This window comes from Macaca mulatta, chromosome 1 (genome assembly GCF_049350105.2).
Source record: "Macaca mulatta isolate MMU2019108-1 chromosome 1, T2T-MMU8v2.0, whole genome shotgun sequence".
Classification (NCBI taxonomy): Eukaryota; Metazoa; Chordata; class Mammalia; order Primates; family Cercopithecidae; genus Macaca; species Macaca mulatta.
Genome location: NC_133406.1, coordinates 214,410,815 through 214,436,932, shown reverse-complemented (window position 1 = coordinate 214,436,932; position 26,118 = coordinate 214,410,815). Strand labels below are relative to the sequence as shown.

At 52.0% G+C, this 26,118-nt stretch overlaps 1 protein-coding gene across 26 annotated transcripts in view; it reads left to right on the top strand.

Moving 5' to 3' along the window:
- RPS6KA1 (ribosomal protein S6 kinase A1) overlaps positions 1 to 23,507 on the top strand; it is a 63,385-nt gene extending 39,878 nt beyond the window's left edge. For 9 of the 26 annotated variants that reach the window (XM_077967462.1, XM_015132095.3, XM_077967372.1 and 6 more), the window contains 16 exons: positions 795 to 901; positions 1,618 to 1,655; positions 1,999 to 2,141; positions 2,557 to 2,627; positions 2,935 to 3,023; positions 4,051 to 4,115; positions 4,390 to 4,492; positions 6,477 to 6,607; positions 8,410 to 8,535; positions 8,730 to 8,819; positions 9,175 to 9,333; positions 19,526 to 19,687; positions 19,925 to 20,001; positions 20,241 to 20,358; positions 21,274 to 21,411; positions 22,560 to 23,507. In XM_077967462.1, the coding sequence (XP_077823588.1) occupies positions 795 to 901; positions 1,618 to 1,655; positions 1,999 to 2,141; positions 2,557 to 2,627; positions 2,935 to 3,023; positions 4,051 to 4,115; positions 4,390 to 4,492; positions 6,477 to 6,607; positions 8,410 to 8,535; positions 8,730 to 8,819; positions 9,175 to 9,333; positions 19,526 to 19,687; positions 19,925 to 20,001; positions 20,241 to 20,358; positions 21,274 to 21,411; positions 22,560 to 22,682 (1,740 nt within the window). In that variant the 3' untranslated portion in view covers positions 22,683 to 23,507. Of the gene's footprint in view, positions 1 to 794; positions 902 to 1,617; positions 1,656 to 1,998; positions 2,142 to 2,556; positions 2,628 to 2,934; positions 3,071 to 4,050; positions 4,167 to 4,368; positions 4,493 to 6,476; positions 6,608 to 8,409; positions 8,536 to 8,729; positions 8,820 to 9,174; positions 9,334 to 19,525; positions 19,740 to 19,895; positions 20,002 to 20,240; positions 20,359 to 21,273; positions 21,412 to 22,559 lie in introns of all 26 variants that reach the window. The other 17 variants (XM_077967400.1, XM_077967427.1, XM_015132108.3 and 14 more) reach the window with 8 other exon arrangements.
- The last annotated feature ends 2,611 nt before the right edge of the window (positions 23,508 to 26,118 follow it).

The following is a 26,118-nucleotide window of genomic DNA, read 5'->3' as shown; positions in this document are numbered from 1 at the left end:
ACCCGGCTTAAATTGTTATTTTCCCGAGTAGCTGGGATGACAGGTTCATGCCACCATGCCTGGTTAATTTTTGTATTTTTAGTAGAGATGGGGTTTCTCCATGTTGGCCAGGCTGGTCTCGAACTCCTGACCTCAGGTGATCCGCCTGCCTCAGCCTCCCAAAGTGCTGGCTGGGATTATAGGCATGAGCCACCGTGCTTGGCTTAAATTGTTATTTTAATGTTTGAATAGGAAATACATTTACATGATTCAAAAGAAAAATATTCACGAAGAAGTCTTACTCCCGCCCCAGCCCCCTCTATCCCCACCCATAAACGTTATTATTGCTTTCTTGTTTAACTTTCCCATGTTTCTTTTGCAAACAAATCTGATATATGTTCATTCCTACCCCCACTTCCTTATGTAAAAAGTACTATTCTGTATACACTGTTCTGTACCTTGCTTTTTTCAAGATAGTACATCTTGGAGCTCACTCCATCTCAGAACATGGAGAAACTCCATGTTCTAGTTTATAGCTGCAAAGCACTCCATTATGCAGGGGATACAACTGATTCCAGCCTTCTACTCTTGGACCCTAGGCCTGTTTCCAACCCCTTCTATTTCCGAACGATGCCACAATGAGTGGTTTGCGTATTAGTCATTTCATACTTTGTATGACAAGAAGGCTATATGGCCTGGCGTCTCCAAGGGTCCTCCCAGGGTGGCCCTTCAGGACCAGGAAGCTGCTGACTGCCCAGTGCCCCAGCTCTTAAGGAAGAGGAGGGCCTGCTGAAGACCCCTCCTGTGTTTTGCAGGTGATGTTCACGGAGGAGGATGTGAAGTTTTACCTGGCCGAGCTAGCTCTGGGCCTGGATCACCTGCACAGCCTGGGTATCATTTACAGAGACCTCAAGCCTGAGAAGTGAGTGAAGCCTCCAGCCCCACCCCTGCCTCCCCAGGGGAGGCCTCTTCTAGGACAGGGCCATCCTGAGGTGGGTGGGCATGGCTTTCTCCAGGAACGTCCTCCTGTCTTGGGCAATCTGAGGAATGGGTGAGTGGGGTGGGTGGTAGTGCCAGCTGCCCAGTCACTAATGCTACCGTTCCTAAGGGCCAGGTACCTTCCATGCAGGTAATGTTGCCCATCTTTTTTTTCTAATCTAGTGTGACATTGGAGAGGCTACCTTTAGAGGTCTTTCCTTGATACAGCCCTATAGAATTTTCCCTAATATCTAACTACCCTCAAATGATAACTAAGGAGCCAGGGGCAGGTGGTGAGTTGGAATAAGATCTGGATTTAGCGTTAGGTAGCCTTGTATTCAAATCCTGTCTCCACCTACTAGCTAGACCTACTAGCTTGATGACTGTAGAGCTACTTAACTGCCCTAAGCCTTAGTTTCCCCATTAGCAAAATGGGGCCCTAATAGTACCTGCCTCACACAGTTGCTTCAAGGATTAGCAAAAAAGATAGGCAACATCCCTGCATGGCACTGCTACCACCCTGCAACGCCCACCCTGTCATCAGAGATAACTGGGTGGAGCACCTCCTTTGGGCTGAGCCCAACTCCCACAGCCCTGTGGTGACACCACCACCCCCACGGCCACAGCTGAGGAGCCCTGACCCCTATTCCTCTATTACAGCATCCTTCTGGATGAGGAGGGCCACATCAAACTCACTGGTGAGTGGAGGCCGCCTGCCCCCTTGAGCCCCAGGGGAGGGCAGGGCAAGGTCCTAATAGGTCTCGCTGAGTGCTAGGGCCTCATTCTTCCTGAGAAGCTGTGTCTGTTACTTGGAAGTGTTCAAAAACTCAGGCCTCAGACTTGGAACACCCTCAGTTGGAATCCCAGCCCCTCATTGTGTAACGTAGGGCAGGTCACCTGACCTCTCTGGGTCTTAACTTCCTCCTGAGTGTCATGGGGGTGATGGCTTCTGGCCTCTGGGCACGGGGGTTGGGTATGCAAAGGGTGGCAGCAAGGAAGGCAGGGTTCCTGAGGTGTGTCCTCCTGCCCTCCTTGCTGTAGACTTTGGCCTGAGCAAGGAGGCCATTGACCACGAGAAGAAGGCCTACTCCTTCTGCGGGACAGTGGAGTACATGGCCCCCGAGGTCGTCAACCGCCAGGGCCACTCCCACAGTGCGGATTGGTGGTCCTATGGGGTGTTGATGGTGAGTGCCCAGACAGGGGTAAAGGATCCAGCCCAAGCCTCTGGCCTCAGTCTCCCCATCTGTACAGTGAGGGGGTTGATCATCTCTAGGGCTCTCCCCGTCTCCTCTCACAGCCAAGCTGGCCTCACTCTATATTCAGCTGTGGTTTTCTTCCTTGGAAGGATCCCAGGCTTGACCCCACCTGGGACACACCTAACCCAGTGCTGGCCTTCTCCCCAGCCTCGCGCCCCCACTGCTGCACCTGGTGGTCTGGGTTGGCAGAGGCAAGAGGGACGGACGTAATTCTTGCACCAGGAAGACTTGGATGTATCAGCAAGAATCCTGGGACTAGGGCAGAGGGGCCTGGATGGGAGGAGGCGGGAGGTGTGTGGGGGAGACAGGGATCAGAGCCTGAATAGACCCTTGTCCTCTGCAGTTTGAGATGCTGACGGGCTCCCTGCCCTTCCAGGGGAAGGACCGGAAGGAAACCATGACATTGATTCTGAAGTAAGCCCCAGCCCTGCCCTGATAACAATGGACTCCTCCAAGCCCCAGCCCCAGTTTGGGGGTCAGAATATTATTACCCTGTCCCTGCCTCAGATTCCCCTTCTAATGAGACTCTCCTCTGGGTTAAACATTATACCTTCCTTTTTCATCCATAGGGGCCTGTGGGTGGGAACCCTGAAGTCTTTGGGAAGTGAATTAGTGGATGGCTTGTCTAGACCGAGCTGGGAACTAAACCTGGACAGGGGCCGGGGGAGATGGGGCCTCTGGGGCAGGGCTCGGCCTTGATGAGTCCCGGGGGCTGTTTCAGGGCGAAGCTAGGCATGCCCCAGTTTCTGAGCACCGAAGCCCAGAGCCTCTTGCGGGCCCTGTTCAAGCGGAATCCTGCCAACCGGCTCGGTAAGCAGCCCCAGCTCAGGGGAGGGGATGTGGCGATGGGGAGCCGGGTACAGCTGCAGCCTAGGCCACAGGGCCACATCTGGGCTGAAAGGGGCCGTTGTGCTTTGTGTGGGCAGACAATGCTGCGGGCCACCCTGCCTTCTGGCTCCATGTGTGGTGTTGTGGAGGGGGGAGCTGACCTGTGTGTAGGGGGAAGGCAGGAACTGAGTCATCCCTACTCCCTCTGGGGACAAGGACAGAGGCCCCTACACAGCTTCTCCGCCAAGGCTGCTGGCACAAGAGAAAGAGCATGAGCTCAGGAGTCAGAAGGCACAGGTCCCAATCCCGGCTCTGTGTCAGGTCCCCACTGCCTGGCACGAAACAGTCCCTGTATAAATATTTGTTAAACGAATGAGGCCACTTATGAACTAAGTAACCCCGGGCAGGTGACTTCACCTCTCTACACCCAGGTTCCTCGTCTCAATGGGAGATGATGATCCCAAGCTTGCTTCAGGGCTCTGTTGATGAAATGAGGTTGCGTGAACATGCCGGCATGTAGTAGGTGTCCAGTGTGTGCTGGCTTCCCTGGCTCCTGGGTTCATCTGGTCCATGACCAGCTGTGTAAGGTCCAGTCCAGGCCCCTGGGGTTGAATGGAGTGACAACCTGTTCTATGGTTGAAAATGTCAATAGGATAAGAGGAACAGAGATGAGGCTTGCGTTGGAATGAGGTGGGGCTCTCTGTAGGTCTCAGAGCAAGCTCAGCTTCTGTTCTGACTGTGTGGCCTTGGAGAAGTTGCCTAAAGTCTCTGGGCCTTCCTCCTCCCACTAGTACATTGGAACTTCTTCATCAGAAGCTCCAGAAAGTGGAAAATGCTGAGTAGGTGACAGGCCTTAGGGTGATGGCTGGGTAGATTTGAGGCAGAGTGAGCCCATTTTCCCCTCTGCTCCAGCAGCTGGTCCCAGAGCCCTGTGAGGCTGCTTGGTGGGCAGGGTGGTGTCTGGGGGTTGCGCCACCCAGGCTCAGACCCTTCATTTGGGCTCTTTCAGGCTCTGGCCCTGATGGGGCAGAGGAAATCAAGCGGCATGTCTTCTACTCCACCATTGACTGGAATGTGAGTGTGTCCACCCACTCCAGGGCTCCGGCCATCTTGGCCACAGGAAGGGTGGTGGGAGGGGAGCCTCTGCTAGCAAGGGCCCCAGACGCAGGAGCAGAGGGTCATAGCCTGCCCTTGAAGACAAGGGCTGGCCTCCTGAGGGCAAGCAATTATGCTGTTGTCTGCTGGGCAACATGGCCTATGTTCCAAGCCCAGCACCTCCTCCTGCATGGGGCTCCTGGTGGGCTGTTGAGGGTGCTGTAGTGACCAGGGTGCCCATCCCACTGTGCAGAAGCTATACCGTCGTGAGATCAAGCCACCCTTCAAGCCAGCAGTGGCTCAGCCTGATGACACCTTCTACTTTGACACTGAGTTCACGTCCCGCACACCCAATGGTGCGTCTCTTATCTGTTTTGTCTGTCTTGGGCTGGTACAGGAGAGAAGCCAGGAGTCGGTGGCAGCTTGCGGGGCAGAGATAGTCAGGGACACTGACAGGCCGAGGTGTGTGGATGGGCAGGCGGGTGAGTTTCTGGCTCCGTGGGACTCTGACTTTCGCCCTGTCTCACTCTGCCTGACTCTCTCACTCTGGGGTTCTGTGGGTCTCTTTGTGTCTGGTGAGAGAGTAGGAGTCGGGGTGTGTGGGTGGTGAAGGCCACAGTAGAAAAGTCGGGACCCCTGCCAGGGGCACCTTCCAGCCCACTGGGAAGACCAAACACATCAGGCTTACCATCACGTCAGGGAGGAGGAATCTGACCCAGCCACACTGTGTGGTGGCTGAGCAGAGGTGACAGTGCCCATAGATCAGGGACAGGCATGGGAATCAGCTTTGGCTGCCCTGACTACCGGGCCTCCGTGTACTTACCTGGAACAAGGGCACAGCCACAAACCCACTCATTTCCTGGGGTTGCTGCAAAGAGCCAGTGAAGGAGCTTCTGGGAAGGAGCTGGGTGAATCCTAACTTTTTGGCCAGATATTGACAGTGGGTGTGGGGTGGAATGTTCTGGGAGGCCTCCTATAAGGGCATGTTTTAGGAGAGGGAGTACTTTTCTTTTTTTTTCTTTTCTTTTCTTTTCTTTTTCCTTTTCTTTTGTTTCTTTTCGAGATGGAGTCTCGCTCCATTGCCCAGGCTGGAGTGCAGTGGCGCCATATCGGCTCACTGCAACCTCCACCTCCTGGGTTCAAGCGATTCCCCTGCCTCAGCCTCCTCAGTAGCTGGGATTACAGGCATGTGCCAGCACGCCTGGCTAATTTTTGTTTGTTTGTTTGTTTGTTTGTTTGTTTGTTTTTGAGACGAAGTCTCACTCTGCCGCCCAGGCTGAAGTGCAGTGGCCGGATCTTGGCTCACTGCAAGCTCCACCTCCTGGGTTTACGCCATTCTCCTGCCTCAGCCTCCCTGGTAGCTGGGACTACAGGCGCCCGCCACCCGCCCGGCTAGTTTTTTGTATTTTTTTTTTAGTAGAGATGGGGTTTCACCGTGTTAGCCAGGATGGTCTCGATCTCCTGACCTCGTGATCTGCCCGTCTCGGCCTCCCAAAGTGCTGGGATTACAGGCTTGAGCCACCGCGCCCGGCCAATTTTTGTATTTTTAGTAGAGACGGGGTTTCACCATGTTGGCCAAGCTGGTCTGGAACTCCTAACCTCAAATGATCCACGATGGGGTGCTTTTCTCACTGTACTTGCACACCTCTGATGACAGGGACAGCAGTTCTCTAAGCAGTCTGCTGGGCAGTGTGACAGGTGCAGCTTTGTAGGAGTCAGGGGCCAGAGAAGCAGCATGAGGCAAGGCTTCTCAGAGGAGGGAGCGAGTGAGCTGAGTCCTGAAGGATAGGCAAGCAATGGATTATCTAGTTAAAGGGAACAGTGTGTGCAAGGGCTCAGAGACCCCTTTAAGGATCTGGGAAGTCCAACGTGGCTCAGCTGTGGTGTGGAGAGAGAAGAGGAGGATCACAAGGCCCTCCATTGCCAGACTCAGAAGCTGGGCTTACTCCTGAAGGCAGAGGGGCACCTTTGAAAGGTGCGGGCAGGGTGGTAGATTTGTGGTTGGAACCTTCCCTTTGGCTACTGTGCAGGGATGGACCTGAAGGGGCTGATGTAAGACGGAGAAGCTGGGGAGGGAGCATCCAGGAAGGGACGAACTGTCTTGGCCTGGGATGGAAGTGGATGTGAGAGTCTTTAATGTTCCTCATGCATCAGGACTGGACTGGTCTAAACACATATGAGCAGTCGGGCTAAGGCCTGGGATGGACAGGCCCTCTGCAGGCTCCTGCCATGGCCAGCCCCTGAGGCAGGTCTCAGGCCCTGTGCTCCCCCTTTGCTGGGCTGCCTCAGGGTCGAGGGGACCTCCTCAGGTACCCTCACATTCCCCTCCTGCCCCTACAGATTCCCCAGGCATCCCCCCTAGCGCTGGGGCCCATCAGCTGTTCCGGGGCTTCAGCTTCGTGGCCACTGGCCTGATGGAGGACGACGGCAAGCCTCGCGCCCCGCAGGCACCCCTGCACTCGGTGGTACAGGTGAGGGGGGCAGGGGCTGCTGCTCCGTTATCCTTTTCTAAAGAATGGCTGTGAATACAGGCTCTGAGTTGGACAGAACCGGGTTCATACCCTCGTGCCACTGTGGGACCCGTAGGGTCTCCAACATAAAACAGGGACAGTAAGGCCCACCTCACACTGTGGCCCTGATAATTGGATGATGATATGGCTATACATTTCCCAGCACAGAGCAGGGTCTGGGTACATGCCAGGGGGTGCCCAGGGTGATGGTGCAGAGTGACTGTCGTGTCTCTGGCATAAGGGTAGCAAAGAACTTGTATCTCTTCACACTTGTTCCCCATTTGTACACTTCCACTGCCTCATGAAAGTTTCAGGTTGAGAGGCAAGAATGTAGACTGTGCAGCTCATTGCATGGGTTCCAGATTCACAAGATAATGGACGTTGGGGTTTTTTTTGTTTGTTTTTGAGACATAGTCTTGCTCTGTTGCCCAGGCTGGAGTGCAGTGGCACAATCTCAGCTCACTGCAGCCTCCACCTCCCAGGTTCAAGCAGTTCTCCTGCCTCAGCCTCCCGAATAGCTGGGACTACAGATGTACACCACCACACCCAGCTAATTTTGTTGTTGTTGTATTTTTAGTACAGATGGGATTTTACCATGTTGGCTAGGTGTCAAACTCCTGACCTCAAGTGATCCACCCACCTCAGCCTCCCAAAGTGCTGAGATTACAGACATGAGCACCCGACCAGATAATGGACTTTAGATGAGATACTTCCCTTCCTGGTGCCTCAGTTTCCTTATCTGTAAATGGGGAAATGATAGAATCTTCCTCCATAGAGCTATTATGAGGATTATTAGAGTTAATACATGTAAAGTTAAAGTGGGCTGGGCACAGTGGCTCATGCCTGTAATGCCAGCACTTTGGGAGGTCGAGGAGGGTGGATTGCTTGAGGCAGGAATTTAAACAGACCCGTCTGGCCGACATGGTGAAACCCCATCTCTAAAACTACAAAAATCTGATGGGCGTGTTGGCATGTGCCTATAGTCCCAGCTACTTGGGAGGCTGAGACACGAGAATTGCTTGAACCCGGGAGGCAGAGGTTGCAGTGAGCCGAGAATGCACCACTGCACTCCAGCCTAGCAACAGCGCAAGACTCTATCTCAAAAAATAAATAAATAAAAAATAAAGTTAAGGTGACTATGTAATTTATTTTCCAAACTGGGACATCTTTATCCAGGACAAATATTAAATCAGACTGGATGCAAGGACCGCAGGCGCAAGCCAGGGCTGGCCGTGGGGCATGTAGTCACCTGATGAAAGTGCTTAGAATACTGCCTGGCACGCAGCACACACTAAGCACCATTCAGCATTGCTATGGCTAATGTCCCAGAACCTTGAGACACCCCCTGAGTTGAGCTGTGACACCCCAGAAAGGGGAGGCAAGTCACTCAAAGCCATACTTAGTGGCACAGCTGGAACTCAGCTCAGGGCTCCTGCGTCCCTCCCAGGCCTGCCCAGGCTTTTCAGAACTAAAGTCCTCTCCATGTGTGTTGTGACCCTCTTGCCCACTCCCTGCGCTGCCCTCTGACCACAGGCTGCAGTCCAGGCAGGCTGGGAGCCAGCGAGTATGCCCAACATATAGAGTAGAAAACTGAGGCCCAGAGAGGGGCAGGCTCTCACCTGCAGTCACATGGCCAACACTCTACGCCAAGTCTCCTGGCCCTTCCCCGGTGCTGTCTCTACTGAGCCAAGACCTTGAATGCTGGGAGATGACCCTTAGCACTCTGGAGCCAGGGGTCAGCCACAATTTTTGGTCTCCTACAGCAACTCCATGGGAAGAACCTGGTTTTTAGCGACGGCTACGTGGTAAAGGAGACGATTGGTGTGGGCTCCTACTCTGTGTGCAAGCGCTGTGTCCACAAGGCCACCAACATGGAGTATGCTGTCAAGGTGGGCCTCCTGACCACGTCTCAGCCAAGGCTGCCGGGCCGGGGGCAGGTCCCCGTCTGGTGGGGAGGGGTGGTGCCTGAGCTCTGCAGATGTATGAAAGATTGTGTGGCCGAGACCTCCAGGCCTGCTCCATGGCAAGGAAGGACCCTGGAGCCTGTCACCCTGACACTGCCACATGCACCCACTTTCTTCAGGTCATTGATAAGAGCAAGCGGGATCCTTCAGAAGAGATTGAGATTCTTCTGCGGTACGGCCAGCACCCCAACATCATTACTCTGAAAGATGTGAGTGGGGTGGGGACCAGGAACTCGACTCTCTAGGATTTGTCTCAGGGTTGCCATTCCTTTGACTTCTCATCCTCTTTCCGGTGGTCATGTGGAGGGGAAAGAGGTCCCTTGGTCCCTCCAGTCTGCCCATCCCCCAAGGGCCCTCCTTCAGACTCAGGCATTTTCTGAGGACGTTCTTGCCTATCAGGGGACCAGTGTCAGCATCCTCCTTTTGGGGAAGGCGGGGCCACTGAAGAGCAAGCAGAATACCTGCCTAAGGCTCATGTCATTCTTCCCTGCTCTGGGGCGCTGCTGACCAGGGGGCCCAGGCCTGACACTGGGGAGAAGAGCCTGATGGTGAGGTCTTCGGCAGGTGTACGATGATGGCAAACACGTGTACCTGGTGACAGAGCTGATGCGGGGTGGCGAGCTGCTGGACAAGATCCTGCGGCAGAAGTTCTTCTCGGAGCGGGAGGCCAGCTTCGTCCTGCACACCATCGGCAAAACTGTGGAGTATCTGCACTCACAGGGGGTGAGTCTGGATTCAGGGAGGCGGTAGGGGGATGCCAAGGGTCATACCATCAGCAGAGCACATGAACCACATGCTGGCCCAGGAATGGCAACCTCCAGCTAGCCAAATTGAGGGAAGACTAGGCTGGGTCGGGGGATGCGTGTAAAGGAGGGAGGGAGAGATGTGGTCAATCGTGAAAGGGAAGGTATGGAAAGTTATTCAGTATCTACTGTGTGCCAGTCACCATGGTAAGGTTTAGCATAAGATGAAGTTTCCAGGCCAGGCGCAGTGGCTCATGCCTGTAATCCCAGCACCTTGGGAGGCCAACGCAGGTGGATCACTTGAGGTCAGGAGTTTGACACCAGCCTGGCCAACATGGTGAAATCCGGTCTCTACTAAAATACAAAAAAATTAGCCGGGTTTGGTGGCGGGCGCCTGTAATCTCAGCTACTTGGGAGGCTGAGGCAGGAGAATGACTTGAACCTGGGAGGTGGAGGTTGCAGTGAGCCAAGATCACACCATCGCACTCCAGCCTGGGCAATAGAGCGAAACTCCATCTAATAAATAAATAAATACATAAATAAGATAAAGTTTCCTTACATTATCTCAATTGGTTTTCACAACACTCTGAGATAGATGCTGTTACTGGTCCCACTTCACAGGTAAGAAGACCAGAGCTCAGAGATGAAAGTTCATTTGCTCAAGATTACATAGCCAGGGAAGAATGGAAGAATTTCAGACTGAAGAATTTAGGTGGGGAGTGGGTTTTGAGTTAGGAAGCAGCAGGGTCACCATGGGGGAGGTGCAAGGCTTCAGGGAGGTGAATTCGACTATGGGTTCAGTTGCTAAGGCAGAGGAAATGGATGCAGGAGGAAATTCTGCTGGAAACGTAGCAGGGAACTACAGAAGAGGTGTAGGTCCAAATGGCAGAGTTTGGCCTTTATTACCGCACAAGGCAGGTGAGCACTAGATGATGGTGAGGTAGGAAAGTTCATTACAGTGGATTAAAGCCCAAAACAGTAGCATTACTTTCTCTCTGCATGAGGTGATGTTTTAGGGTACATCTGATCAGACAACATGGGGGTTAAGAATGTAGGCTCTGGGCCAGGCGCGGTGGCTCACGCCTGTAATCTCAGCACTTTGGGAGGCCGAGGCGGGCGGATCACGAGGTCAGGAGATCAAGACCATCCTGGCTAACACGGTGAAACCCCGTCTCTACTAAAAATACAAAAAATTAGCCGGGCGTGGTGGCGGGCGCCTGTGGTCCCAGCTACTCGGGAGACTGAGGCAGGAGAATGGTGTGAACCCAGGAGGCGGAGCTTGCAGTGAGCCAAGATCGCGCCACTGCACTCCAGCCTGGGCGATAGAGCGATCTCTCGAGGAAAAAAAAAAAAAAAAGAATGCAGGCTCTGAATCCACCTGACTGAGTCCAGGTCTTGGTGTATGAGGTTATTAACTTGTTTTCACATAGTACCCAGTCCATAGACACATTTCCCCTATTGTCCTGTTTTTTTTTTGTTTTTGTTTTTGTTTTTAATTGTTGGAGATGAAGTCTCGCTCTTGTCACCCAGGCTGAAATGCAATGGCATGATCTTGGTTCACTGCAATATCTGCCTCCCAGGTTCAAGTGACTCTCCTGCCTCAGCCTCCCGAGTAGTTAGGATTACAGATGCCTGTCAGAATGCCTGGCTAATTTTTTGTATTTTTAGTAGAAACGGGGTTTCACCATGTTGGCCAGGCTGGTCTCAAACTCCTGACCTCAGGTGGTCCGCCCACCTCGGCCTCCCAAAGTGCTGGGATTACAGGTGTGAGCCACCGCGCCTGGCTCCCTATTGTCCTTTCAAAAATGTCTTTTTTGACTGGTTTATTGAAATTAGAATACCTGGCCGGGTGCGGTGGCTCAAGCCTGTAATCCCAGCACTTTGGGAGGCCGAGACGGGCGGATCACGAGGTCAGGAGATCGAGACCATCCTGGCTAACACGGTGAAACCCCGTCTCTACTAAAAAATACAAAAAACTAGCCGGGCGAGGTGGCGGGCGCCTGTAGTCCCAGCTACTCGGGAGGCTGAGGCAGGAGAATGGCGTGAACCCGGGAGGCGGAGCTTGCAGTGAGCTGAGATCCGGCCACTGCACTCCAGCCTGGGCGGCAGAGCGAGACTCCGTCTCAAAAAAAAAAAAAAAAAAGAAATTAGAATACCTGTAAGTTCCACACATTTCATTCAGTTGGTAAATCTCTCCCCTTTTTTTTTGAGACAGGGTCTTACTCTGTTGCCTAGGCTGGAATGCAGTGACACAATCACAGTTCACTGCAGCCTTGACCTCCTTGGGCTCAAGCGATCCTCCCACTTCAGCCTCCCAAATAGCGGGGACCACAGGCACGCACCACCACACCTGGCTAACTTTGTATTTTTTGTAGAGATGGGGTTTTGCTTTTTTTTTTTTTTTTTTTTGAGACGGAGTCTCGCTGTGTCTCCCAGGCTGGAGTGCAGTGGCGCGATCTCGGCTCACTGCAAGCTCCGCCTCCCGGGTTCACGCCATTCTCCCGCCTCAGCCTCCGAGTAGCTGGGACTACAGGCGCCCGCCACCACGCCCGGCTAATTTTTTGTATTTTTAGTAGAGACGGGGTTTCACCGTGTTAGCCAGGATGGTCTTGATCTCCTGACCTCGTGATCCGCCCGTCTCGGCCTCCCAAAGTGCTGGGATTACAGGCTTGAGCCACCGCGCCCGGCGGGGTTTTGCTTTGTTGCCCAGGCTGGTCTTGAACTCCTGAGCTCAAGTGATTTGCCCACCTTGGCCTCTCAAAGTGCTGGGATTACAGGCGTAAGCCACCTTACCCAGCCTCTTTTCTTTTTTTCAAACTGGAGGAAAATTTGCATACAGTAGATTTCAAGGGTACATTTTGATGAATTTTGTTAAATGTGTACACCCATGTCGCCTCCACAGTGAGACCTCCCTTTTTTATGCCACCGACATGTTGAATATGAGTTCTGTGGAATGGCTCGTGTTCTGAATTTGTCTGTCGGCTGCCTTCTGGATCATTTACATTATTTCTCCATTGTTTATATTTCCTGTAAACTGCAAGTTGCTCTAACATCATTATTAGCTTCGGCTTTTTTGGGGGGATGGGAATGAGGTCCAGATGGTAAGGTTGGGCCGAGCATGGTGGCTCCTGCCTGTAATCCCAGCGCTTTGGGAGGCCAAGGTGGGCAGATCACTTGAGGCCAGGAGTTTAAGACCACTCTGGCCAATATGGTGAAACCCCATCTCTACCAAAAATATGGAAATTAGCTGGGCATGGTGGCACATGCCTGTAATCCCAGTTACTCTGGTGACTGAGGCACGAGAATCGCTTGAACCTCGGAGGCAGAGGTTGCAGTGAGCTGAAATCACACCACTGCACTCCAGTCTGGATGACAGAGCAAAACCTTGTCTCAAATAAAAAATAAAAATAAAAATAAAAGAAGGCCGAGGTCATCCAATCTATGGAGGTACACTTCAGTGCATCACATCCACGAGCACAGTGTCACGCTGCCCGCCTTTAACCATGGCAGGTGGTAACCGTCCCATCTCCTTATTGTAAAGATCCTCATTGAATGGTTTCATCCTTTCAGAATCTTGCCTGAGTCTAGTATTTCATTAGGGTTGTGAAAGTGGCGATGCCTGATTATGTCTAATGTTTTAGGGGAAATTCCGTAAAAAAGAATTTCACCTCTTAACCAAAGCTCCAATTTGGTTACCCCCTGTGCTTTTAATGGTCATGTTTGAAGTGGCTTTGGTTTTTGAAATGCCAGTGCAATAGACTAATATTTAAACATGTCAAGTCAGAGAGCGTGTTTCCTTTTTCTGTTTTGTTCTTAAGTGAGTACTCATTAAACTTAAGAAGGTTTAGAAGACAGGCAAGCCAGTGTACCCATGGGTCACCTGAAGCTCAAAGTAAGGAAGAACTTTCTGAAGAGGGGAGCTGCCTCCAGAGACAGTGAGCCCCTTCTGCCAGGGATGTGCAAAGCTCCAAGTATAGATAACCACTTGGTGAGGATGTTGTTGGAGGAAGTTGTCTCCTTCCCGAAGCTGGGAGTGTGTGTGTCTCCAAAGTTTCTGGCTCTTTGCTAATACCGGGGCAGGTGATGAGGAATGGGAAGCTCTTCTTGTTGACATATTTGGAGGGGATGCTCTGGGTTGCTTTGTTGACAGCAGTAGCTGCGGTCTGTAAGCTGGGAATCCCACAGGAGCTGAGGGATGGGAAGGGGATGACCAGGGAGCAGGGTCCACCGGGACCCCTGTTTGTTTGAATATTGTCTTTGTATTGAAGCATTGCGTAAACACTGAGAAGTGCACAAATCATGACGGACAAGTCAATAAATTTTCAAAAAGTGAATACACCTGTGTAACCAGTACCCAGATCAATAAACAAAGCATTTCCGTTCCCTTAGAGGCCCCCACCTGAGGATAACCATCCTAAGCTAAATGCTAATAGGTTCATTTTGCCCGTTTTTTAATTTATTTTATTTTTTATTTTTATTTATTTATTTATTTTTGCTCTTCTTGCCCAGGCTGGAGTGCAATGGCATGGTCTTGGCTCACTGCAACCTCTGCCTCCCAGGTTCAAGCAATTCTCCTGCAACCTCTGCCTCCCAGGTTCAAGCAATTCTCCTGTCTCAGCCTCCCAAGTAGCTGGGATTATAGGTGCCTGCCACCACAACCAGCTAATTTTGTTTGTTTGTTTGTTTGTTTGTTTTGAGACAGAGTCTCGCTCGCCCAGGCTGGAGTACAGTGGCGTGATCTCAGCTCACTAAAAGCTCCGCCTCCCGGCTTCACGGCACGCCATTCTCCTGCCTCAGCCTCCCGAATAGGTGGAGCTACAGGCGCCCGCCACCATGCCCGGCTAATTTTTTGTATTTTTAGTAGAGATGGGGTTTCACCATGTTAGCTAGGATGGTCTCGATCTCCTGACCTCGTGATCCACCCGCCTGGGACTCCCAAGGTGCTGGGATTGTAGACGGTGAACCACCGTACCCAGCTCATTGTAGTTTTAATTTGCATTTTTCTGATGATTAATGAAGTTGAGGACCTCTTCAAATGTTTATTGCCATTCGGACAACCTCTTTTATGAAATGCCTCTTCAAGTCTTTTGTCCATTTTTAAAAATTGGTTGTCTTTCCTTTGCATCTTACGTGGCAGGAGTTCATAATTTAATACATGGAGTCTTTGTAAGTCGCCAGTCTCCCTCTATGTTGTTTCTATAAGGTTGTGGACTCTATAATAGAGAGGGTTTCTCCCTTTAACCAGATGATTCACTTAGAACAACTTCGCCTCCTGTTTGGCCGGTCACAGGTGCCTAAATGCATATCTTCTCACGCTGCTCCTGAAGATGTTGCTGCCACTGCTGCTGGTGGTAGCTAATGCCACGTGCCACTTTCCACGGGTCAGGCAGGGTTCTGTGCACTTTACATATTGACTCTTGTTTTTTTTTTTTGTTTTGTTTTTTTTGTTTTTTTTTTGAGACAGGGTCTCACTCTGTCACCCCAGCTGGAGTACAGTGGCGTGATCATGGCTTACTACAGCCTTGACCTCCCAGGCTCAAGTGATCCTCCCTCCTCAGCAACCTGCAGCCCGCATATTTGGGACTACAGGTGTGCCACCACACCTGGCTAATTTTTAAATTTTTTTTTGTAGAGATGGGGTCTCACCATGTTGCCCAGGTTGGCCTCAAACTCCTGGGCTCAAGCGATTCTCCCACCTCAGCCTCCCGAACTGCTGAGATTACAGGTGTGAGCCACTGCACCCAGCCCAGAGCCTATGCTGCTTTGGACAGCATCTGGTCTCTAGGTTTTGTTTGTTTGTTTTTGAGATGAGTCTCGCTCTGTTGCCCAGGTTGGAATGCAATGGCACGGTCTCGGCTCACTGCAACCTCCACCTCCCAGGTTCAGGTGATTGTCCTGCCTCGGCCTCCTGACTAGCTGGGGACTATGGGGGCGTGCCACCACACCCAGCTAGCTTTTGTATTTTTTGGTAGAGATGGGGTTTCTCCATGTTGTCAGGCTGGTCTTAAACTCCCAACCTCGTGATCTGCTGCCTCGGCCTCCCAAAGTGCTGGGATTACAGGCGTGAGCCACGGTACCCGGCCCGGTCTCTAGTGCTTCTTCACAAGCAGTCACTCTGTCTTAACATCCAGCATGGTAGAGGGGTTCAGTCCAAGGCAGTTCTGGAGTTACTGTGATGTCTGTCATTTCCCAAGCCCCTTGCTAAATATTCCTGTCCTTCTCTATAAGCCTGGGGTTGAATACTATTATCAGCCCCATTTTACAAGTGAGGAAACTGAGGGCTAAAGATGTTAAATGTCGTGCCCAAAACCACACAGCCATGAGTGGATGGTAAAGCCAGGATTCACACCCTGGCCTGCCCGACTCCTTCCTGTGACTGGAATACCAACTCTCCTGGAGGTCATGGCCTATTGCTCCAGTGCCTGCATTCAGCCTACACATATATTTTGTTTGGCCTGCAAGATAAGGAGTGTTTTTTGATTTGAGGTGTGGTTTAGTAAGGCTTTGGTAATTTGGCTGCTTCTAAAAACACTGGGTCCGAGTTGCTGTGTAGCGACTGTCATCTGGACCCAGGTAGCCACTGCCCTCTGCGAACTGCTTGGAGGTTCCCGCTCTGCCTGGCTTCACTCATTACTTGCCCAACCCGTTGATTTTCTGTGCAGTGAGATGTGAGACTATACTTTTCCTCCTGCCACATACACTCCCGAGGGTCAGGTATCAGAATCACCTGTGGGGCTTTTTTAAGCTGTACTTCCCCTCCCCTACTCACCATCCCTACTATTCTACCACAGGCAGTGGTGAGACAGTTTCCTATAGGAATTTGTAGTTTCTCTATGTTGTATTAGGGTAGGAAAAAAGATCAACAACTTGAGCCGGGCGTGGTGGCTCAAACCTGTAATCCCAGCACTTTGGGAGGCTGAGGTAGGTGGATTGCCTGAGGTCAGGAGTTCGAGACCAGCCTGGCCAACAAGATGAAACCCCGTCTCTACTAAAAATACAAAGAATTAGCTGGGCATGGTAGCAGATGCCTGTAATCCCAGCTCCTCGGGAGACTGAGGCAGGAGAATTGCTTGAGCCTGGGAGGCAGAGGTTACACTGAGCTGAGATCATGCCATTGCACTCCAGCCTGGGCAACAAAAGCGAAACTCCATCTCAAAAAAATTAATTAAAAGAAAGGTCAACTTCCATATCCCTGTGTCCCAGTAGTGTCATGTGTGCCACACTAAACTGGAAAGACTATGGAATTAAGGTCAGAACTGGGTTCTGGTCTTGCCTCTGCCTCTAACTTACATGCAAGTCAGTTGTCCTCTCAGGCCGGATGTAGTAGCTCACACCTGTAATCCCAGCACTTTAGGAGGCCACGGTGGGAAGATCACTTGAGGCCAGAGTTTAAAACCAGCCTAACCAACGGGGTGAAACCCTGTCTCTATAATACAAAAATTAGCCAGGCATGGTGGTGAACACCTGTAATTCCATCTACCTGGGAAGCTGAGACACGAGAATTGCTTGAACCCAGGAGATGGAGGTTGCAGTGAGTCAAGATTATGCCGCTGGCGAGACTCCATCTCAAAAAGAAAAAGAAAATTGTCCTCTCAGAGCCTTGGTTTTCTCCTCTATAAAATGGAGCTAGTAATTCCTGTCCACCCACCGAGGTGCAGTGGGTGGCTCCAGTGAGATCATGACTGGTAACGTTCTTTGTAAACTGGGAGTTTACTTGCGTAGTTGGTGTCCTCAGCCAAGCTGAGCATCCCTGACCTCTAGGAAGAGTCCACATTCCTGGGGGCCTGGCCTTGTGCTGTGGGCCATATGATCGTGTTTGAAGGAGAGAGCCCATAAGACTTTCTCCGAGGCTTGGATACAGTGCGTTGCTGGGGCCACCCTATCAGTGTGGCCCTTTCCCCCTCATCTACCTGGCACTCTTCTCCCTATGGAGGTGGACTGTACTGGGCCATATCTACCTTCTCCATGGGCTCCACAGGCACTGCTGGAGGGCTTGGGGATCAACTGAGACTATGAAAGGACTATCTGAATAAAACCAACTAGCCTGCAAAACTCTACTAATCTAACCTTCAAGGTGTCTGTCTCTGTGTTTCAGAGGTGTGATTTGTTCATTCATTGCACAAAATTCACTTAGCATTTGCTCTGTGCTAGGCCGTGCACTGGGTGCTGAAGGTGAACGGGCATTCCACAGACGTAGGGGTTATGATCGTTACCGAAGGAGCCCCTGGTGGCCTGAACTCAGGGGACCTGAGGGATGCAGTGGACAGTGAGGCTGGTACAGATGATGGCTGTGCCTCCCATGTTAGGGTAGGGACTTTGGACTTTATGTTGCAGGTAGGGAGCCTTCAATGGTTTTTTGACAATGCCCAGGGAGGTTTCTGGGCATTAGCTTAGGGGAGGAGGAGCAGGAAGATGAGAACATGAGGAGTTTAGTGTGGGATGTGTTTGAGTTTGAGGCTCTGTGGAACATCCAGTGGTTGCCATGTGATAGGCAGCTGGATTTATGAGCCAAGACTCAGGAAAGTTCTGGACTAGGGATAGAGATCTGAGAAGTATTGGTAATTGATAGAGGATTGACTATGAATGGAACTGTACAGGCCAGGCACAGTTACTCACACCCGTAATCCCAGCACTTTGAGAGGCCCAGGCAGGAGGATCACTTGAGCCCAGGTGTTCAAGAACAGCCTGGGCAACATAGCGAGACCCTGTCTCTGCAAAAAGTGTTTTAAAAATTAGCTGAGTGTGGTGGCACACGCCTCTAGTCCCAGCTACTCGGGAGGTTGAGGTGGGAGGATCACTTGAGCTCAGAGGTTGAGGCTGCAGTGAGCCATGAATCATGCTGCTGTACTCCAGCCTGGGCAACACAGACCCTGTCTCACAACAAAACATAACAAAACAAAACAAAACAAAGCCTTACAGAGTGGGAGGAGGAGAAGAATGAACTGTGGGGTGGTTCAGCCCCGTCAAGTTACAGATGAGCAAATGGCCCCAGAAGATAGCCGTTTGCTTATGGCCTCAGCAGTGTCATTCATCCATTCATTCAACAGATATTTATTGAATACTTAACATGTACTAGGAGCTAGTTTGAGTGCTGGGATACAGCAGTGAGCAAAACACTCATGGAGCTTACATTCCAGTGGGCAGACTCAGAAAGCAAATTAAATATTATGTTAAGTAGGGAAATGCTACAGATAAAAGTAAAGCAGTGTATTCTTAGATTCTAAAGATAAGGAAAATAGGGCCGGGCATGGTGGCTCACACCTGTAATCCTAGCACTTTGGGAGGCTGAGGCGGGCAGATCACTTGAGGTCAGGAGTTTGAGACCAGCCTGGCCAACATGGTGAAACCCCATCTCTACTAAAAATACAAAAATCAGCCAGGTATGGCAGTGGGTGCCTGTAATCCCAGCTACTTGAGAGGCTGAGGCAGGAGAATTGCTTGAGCTTGGGAGGCAGAGGCTGCGGTGAGCTGGGATCGTGCCACGGCACTCCAGCCTGCGCGATAGAGGGAGACTATCTCAAAAAAAAAAAAAAAAAAAAAAAAGACTTTTAAGATTTTGACCTAAGTAGTAGGAAGGATGGAGTTGCCACAAGGTAAGATAATGTGATGAGTAGGTTTTAGGGGAGAACTGGGAGTTCAGTTTTGGACAGGTTAACTTAGAGCTACCTGTGGACACCTACACAGAGTCAGTAGCAGCAGCAATAAGACCCTCATTTCAGGCCGGGCGCGGTGGCTCAAGCCTGTAATCCCAGCACTTTGGGAGGCCGAGACGGGCGGATCACGAGGTCAGGAGTTCGAGACCATCCTGGCTAACACGGTGAAACCCCGTCTCTACTAAAAAATACAAAAAACTAGCCGGGCGAGGTGGTGGGCACCTGTAGTCCTGGCTACTTGGGAGGCTGAGGCAGGAGAATGGCGTAAAAACCCGGGAGGCAGAGCTTGCAGTGAGCTGAGATCCGGCCACTGCACTCCACCCTGGGCGACATAGCGAGACTCCGTCTCAAAAAAAAAAAAAAAAAAAAAAAAAGACCCTCATTTCAGCCCCTTCCCCTCCTCTTGGATGCCAGGTCTGTGCACTCGTCCTGTCTGGGTAACCTTCTCATCCCTGGCAGCTGACCTGGGCCATTGGCCACCTCCCCACACTGAGAACTGACCCCAGCCCCTGCCCCTAGGTTGTGCACAGGGACCTGAAGCCCAGCAACATCCTGTATGTGGACGAGTCCGGGAATCCCGAGTGCCTGCGCATCTGTGACTTTGGTTTTGCCAAACAGCTGCGGGCTGAGAATGGGCTCCTCATGACACCTTGCTACACAGCCAACTTCGTGGCGCCGGAGGTGAGTGGCGCGGCCTCCTCAGCTGTAAGAGTGAGGGGGAACTGGAGGCCTTGTGCCCCCTCCTAGAGGCCCCACATTGGCCAGGACTCGAGTCTCTGTGACCTTGGCCCAGCTGGCAAGGGGAGATCTAGCCTGTGCCTGGGACCCTTGTCCTGCCCTTGAGGGGAGTAGCAGGAAACATCTGTGGTGACTTTCTACTGCCCCCCAGACTGACCACCTCCCCTGCCCTGTTGCCAGGTGCTGAAGCGCCAGGGTTATGATGAAGGCTGTGACATCTGGAGCCTGGGCATTCTGCTCTACACCATGCTGGCGGGGTGAGTGCCCCTGGCCTGGACCCTTCCCCACTCCTGTAGCCCTAGCGTTTGGGCTGGGCGGTGCTTGTCTGATAGGAATGGCTCAGCCAGCTCTGACTCAGGATGGTCTGGAAATAGAGACGTGCTCCTGCCTCTGGGAGCTCTACCTTGGGAGTACCCCATCTGAGGGGGAGACAGTCTCCCCCAGCTCCAGGATGGAGGCCAGAGTCTGTACCCAGTCCGTGGGGGCTTTTCTGCAGGTACACTCCATTTGCCAACGGTCCCAGTGACACACCAGAGGAAATCCTAACCCGGATCGGCAGTGGGAAGTTTACCCTCAGTGGGGGAAACTGGAACACAGTTTCAGAGACAGCCAAAGTGAGTCTGTACCACCTGTGTGGGCTTATTTGGAGGAGGGAGGCAGGGTCCCATCCCAGGGCTTTTCAGCAGTTCATGAACAGCCTCATTTCTCCAAGTGGATGTTCCACAAATCCCTGTTGCTGTATTTCTCCAAGTGGAAGATTCCCAGGCAGACCACCACCATCCCCGCACCTTGTTGGGGTAACTTGGTGATCATTCATTGGCCCTTCTCATTCTGGGCCCAGGGCTGCATCATCGGTCCGGGCCTTGTGGAAGCCTAGTGTAGTGAGGGATACTACCTAGTTTGCACACAAGGAGCAGAGATGCCTGGAGGCACAGATAGGCGGACCCTCTTGGCCAAGGGTGTGGACCGTGGAGACACAGAGCAGAGCAATTGGCCATGCCACACAGAGCCTCCTTGGAGGAAGTAGCGTGTGAGCTTTCAGTATTAGCAACAGTGTTTGGTTATTGGGAACCTGTATGCCAGACAGCGTTGAACCCTCTCTGTACGGCCACCTCACATCAACCTGCGAGGCAGGGAGCGGTTATTCCTATTTCTCAGCAGGGAAACTGAGGCTCAGAGAGTTTAAGAAACTTGCCCAAGGCACTCACTTGATGAGTGCAAAAGGCAGGTTTTGAACCTGATCTATCTGAGCCCAAACCTGAGGCTTTTCCCACCTTCCCACATGGCTTTTTGAAGGCAAAGGAGAAATGGAAGGGTGTTCCAGGACAAAGGGCCTAGAGCAGCGAAGGCCCGGAGACAGGAACCTTGGCTATGTGCGGGGAGCCCTGGAGCAGAGCGGAGAATGGATCCCAGGGGCTGCTGCAAGGGTTCAGGCGGGAGCTAGCAGAAGATGGTTGCCCTCCTGTGTCCCATTAGGGGCCTGCTCCCCTGCAGCCCTCCCACCACCCCCTTGCCCACTGTGTCCCCAGGACCTGGTGTCCAAGATGCTACACGTGGATCCCCACCAGCGCCTCACAGCTAAGCAGGTTCTGCAGCATCCATGGGTCACCCAGAAAGACAAGCTTCCCCAAAGCCAGCTGTCCCACCAGGACCTACAGCTTGTGAAGGTATGGCCACCCTTGGGCTGCTGGGCATCTAGGGGGTCAGCCCAAGGTGGCACGGTCAGGGACTTGTGGCAGAGCCAGGCAATTCCATGTCTGTACGGAGCACCATGAGGTGGAACATAGGAGAAGAAGACACAGCCCTGCTGTCAGGGAGCTTAACACACTACAGTGTCACGGTGCATTCACGGCCCCCAGTCCTCTGGAAGACACAGCTGCTGACCTCTGAACCCTCCAGTCTTAAGGGGGTTGGACCCATGACCATAAAGGACCACTGAGGCTGGATTAACAGTGGGCTAGGCTGGGCGCGGTGGCTCATGCCTGTAATCCCAGCACTTTGGGAGGCCGAGGAGGGTGGATCACGAGGTCAGGAGTTCAAGACCAGCCTGACCAAGATGGTGAAATGCCATCTCTACTAAAAATACAAAATTTAGCCAGGCGTGGTGGCAGGCTCCTGTAATCCCAGCCATTCAGGAGGCTGAGGCAGGAGAATCACTTGAACCCAGGGGGCGGAGGTTGTAGTGAGCCAAGATTGTGCCACTGTGCTCCAGTCTGGGTGACAAAGTGACTCCATCTCAAAAAACAAACAAACAAAAAACAAAACAGTGGGCTATGGGGCTGGGTGCGGTGGCTCACGCCTATAATCCCAGCATTTTGGGAGGCCAAGGAGGGTGGATCACTTGAAGTCAGGAGTTGAAGACCAGCCTGGCCAAGATGGTGAAACCCCATCTCTACTAAAAATACAAAAATTAGCCTGGTGCAGTGGCAGGTGCCTGTAACATCCCAGCACTTTGGGAGGCTGAGGCAGGTGGATCACCTGAAGTCAGGAGTTCAAGACCAGCCTGGCCAACATGGTGAAACGCTGTCTCTACTAAAAATACAAAAATTAGCTGGGCGTGGTAGCAGGTACCTGTAATCCCAGCTACTTGGGAGGCTGAGGCAGGAGAATCGCTTGAACCCAGGAGGCGGAAGTTGCGATGAGCCAAGATCGTGCCACTGCACTCCAACCTTGCCTGTCTAAAAACAAAAATAAAACAAAACAAAAAACAGTGGGCTGTGGAACACTGAGCGGGGCTGGCCTACCCTTGGGGCTTGCATCCCCTCCCCACTACATCTCCCACCATTATGAACTGACCTCCCCGCTTCTCTTTCAGGGAGCCATGGCTGCCACATACTCGGCACTCAACAGCTCCAAGCCCACCCCCCAGCTGAAGCCCATCGAGTCATCCATCCTGGCCCAGCGGCGAGTGAGGAAGTTGCCATCCACCACCCTGTGAGGCACCAGGGCATTCAGGCCGCAGGGCAGTGCTAGCTTGACGGAGGCAGCATGCTTCCCAGAGGGAGCAGGCCGGAGCCACAGGGCCAGAGGGAGCTGGAACCCGAGGGGCCAGGGAAGCCGCCAGCCCAGAACACCCCTAGTGAGGGTGTGAGAAGTGCCTTCTCCTTCCCCAGGATGGACTCTTCTCGGCTCAGGCTCTGCTGGTGGAAAGCGATTCACTGTACAAACTCTTTTTTTATGGAAAAAATGGCATCAACCACCATGGATTTTTACAAGATCCATTTGCCTTTCTGGGAGCAGAAACAGCCATTGCGGCCCAAGGAGGGGAACTGAGTCACACTGAGGCTCTCTGAGACTCTTTAGAGCAGCTTTGGGATCCCACCCTGGGGACCCCCACGATTGGCCATCTGTAGCCATCTGCACACACCTCCGAGACAGTCCAGTGTCACCTCTCTCAGAGCCTCTGGCTGGTTATTAGAATTCATTCTATCCCCAGTCAGCTCCTTTTCCGTTCTGTTCTGCTGGGAGTTCTAGAACCACTTCCTGCTACTGGAGTGGACTCATGCCCTGCTGGCTTCCAGCTTCAGGCACCAGCATCCACCTCGGCCCCACCAGTGGATCCCCTGTGGTCAGGCTGGGCAGCCCCAGAGAGAGGATGTGGAAAGCACTTTTTGGCTGACTTCTTTTGGGGTTGGCAACAGGACAGAGTTCACGGGAGGCCAGTGGGTGGGCCATGAGGGACAGGGGCTTTTTTCACTTCTTCCTCTGCTGGTTACTCAGGGTTCATCTGTCCATGGCCTTTCTAATAAACTGTTGAGTTGAAGCATGCTCTCCTCCACTGTTCATCCCTGAATTTACCCTCTCTCTGCTATTGGATGTTGAAGACATTGGCAGTGACAGAAAATGGGCCAGGGCCAATTAGCCCAGCTGCTTGGAACCAGGTCATCTGGGGAGTGTGTGGGAATCCTGCTGGTCTGGCCCATGCGTCCCTGCCAGGGGATTCCATTATGGTATTGATAACAGTATTACTAGCCACTGGTGACCAAGTGCCAGGCACTATGCCTGGGCCTCACATGAATATCTCATTTAATCTTGACCCTGTGAGGTAGATGCTCTGTATTATCCCGGTTTTTTTTTTTTTTTTTTTTTTTTTTTTGAGATGGAGTCTCGCTATCGCCCAGGCTGGAGTGCAGTGGCCGGATCTCAGCTCACTGCAAGCTCCGCCTCCTGAGTTTACGCCATTCTCCTGCCTCAGCCTCCCGAGTAGCTGGGACTACAGGCGCCCGCCACCTCGCCCGGCTAGTTTTTTGTTTCTTTTAGTAGAGACGGGGTTTCACCATGTTAGCCAGGATGGTCTCGATCTCCTGACCTCGTGATCCGCCCATCTCAGCCTCCCAAAGTGTATCCCTGTTTTATAGATGGGGAAACAGGCTCAAGTTGGGGAATGACATTTTCTCATGCAGTATTTTCTGAGCACCCGTTCTGGCCCTGTACTGGATGCTGATGAACCAGGTATAGAACAAGGCCATTGTGTCCAGGGGTCTTACCTCCCAGTAGGGGAGATGGACACTTAACAAGCCAAGGTCAGCTACTGAGAAGACATGTGCGGAATTAAACTTGGGTGAGAAATTGGGTGGTCAGGGAAGGCCATTCTGGGGAGGTAACCCAGGAGCTGAGATCTGAATGGTGAGAAGGGGTCAGCCAAGACTGAGAGGCAGAGGGCAGGCAGGACAAAGTCCATGAGGGGGAAACAGGCTTGGTGTGCTCAGGGATGAGAGGAGGCTGATGTAGCTGTGACCCCCAGAGCCAGGCGTTCGCCCAAGACGAGGCAGGAGAGGAGGCAGAAACTAGTTGTGCTAGGCATTGTAGGCCAGGATTAAGTGTGTGTTTAATTCTGAGTGAGGTGCAAGCTCCTAAAATAATTTAGGCAGGAAAGTGACATGATTTGATCATGATTTGATTCACATTTTTAAAAGATCCCTCTGGGCCAGATGCGGTGGTTCACACCTGTTATCCCACCACTTTGGGAGGCCGAGGCAGGCAGATCACTTGAGGTCAGGAGCTCAAGACCAGCCTGGCTAGCATGGCGAAACTCTCCCTACTAAAAATACAAAAATTAGCTGGGGGTGGTGGTGCACGCCTGTAGTCCCAGCAACTCGCAAGGCTGTGGCATGAGAATTGCTTGAACCTGGGAGGCAGAGGTTGCAGTGAACCGCGATCACACCACAGGCAACAGAGCGAGACTGTCTCAAAAAAATAAAAGATCATTCCAGCTGCTCTGTAGATAATTTGCAGTGAGGTGGGGAGGCAGGAGGGAAGCAGGATGACCAGGTTGGTGGCTACTGCAGTAGCCCAGGCAAGAGATGAGGTGGCTTGGACTAGGGTGGTGGAGTGGAGATAGGGATGGAGTGGATGGGGTCAAGATATGCTCTGGAGGTAAAGTAGATAGCACTTGCTGGCAGTTTGCATGCAGAGGATAAGAGAAACGGGAGATTCAAGGATATTTTCTAGATTTTAGGGGAAAGAGTTTTGGGGGAAGCATTGGAGAGGAGTAGATTTGAGGAAAATTTTTAGAGCTCTGTGGAAAGTAACTTTTAAATATCCAAATGGCAGGGCATGGTGGCTCATGCCTGTAATCCCAGCACTTTGGGAGGCTGAGGCAGGTGGATAACCTGAGGTCGAGAGTTCGAGACCAGCCTGACCAACGTGGAGAAACCCCGTCTCTACTAAATAAAAAAAAATACAAAATTAGCCAAGTGTGGTGGCGCATGCCTACTTGGGAGGCTGAGGCAGGAGAATCACTTGAACCCAGGAGGCCGAGGTTGCGGTGAGCTGAGATTGCACCATTGCACTCCAGCCTGGGCAACAAGAGTAAAACTCTGTCTCAAAAAAAAAAAAAAAAAAAAAATCCAAATGGAAAATTAGAAGTTGAAGTTCTAGGGAGAGATCTGGACTGGAAAGATAAATTTGGGAGTCATTAGCTTGGAGAAAGTTTGCAAAGCCAAGAGACGGGGCTTCTCAGAGTGTGGTGCATGGACCAGCAGCATCAGCATCATCTGGGAGCTGAGTAGAAGCTCTGAATCTCAGGCCCGTCCCCAGACCTGGTTAATAGAAATCTATGTTATAACAAAGTCTACATGTGATTTCTATGCATATTAAAGCTTGAGAAGTGCTGTTCTAGGGACTGAGCAAAGACGAGGGGGTCAGGGGATGCCTGTGCTGAGCCCTGGAGCACCAGCAAGGGAGACTCAGGGATGACAACCAGAGAACCCCCCCACCCCCAGACTGGCAAGATTCCAAGCCTTATGAACCAGGCCTTGGTTTCCATTACTTCTAGCCTCCCCACTTTACAGATTTGAGAAAGCCAGGGCCTTAGAGGTGAATAAGTCCTGTTATGATGGAAGGAGATTCTGATAACAGCAGCTAAGTTTTGG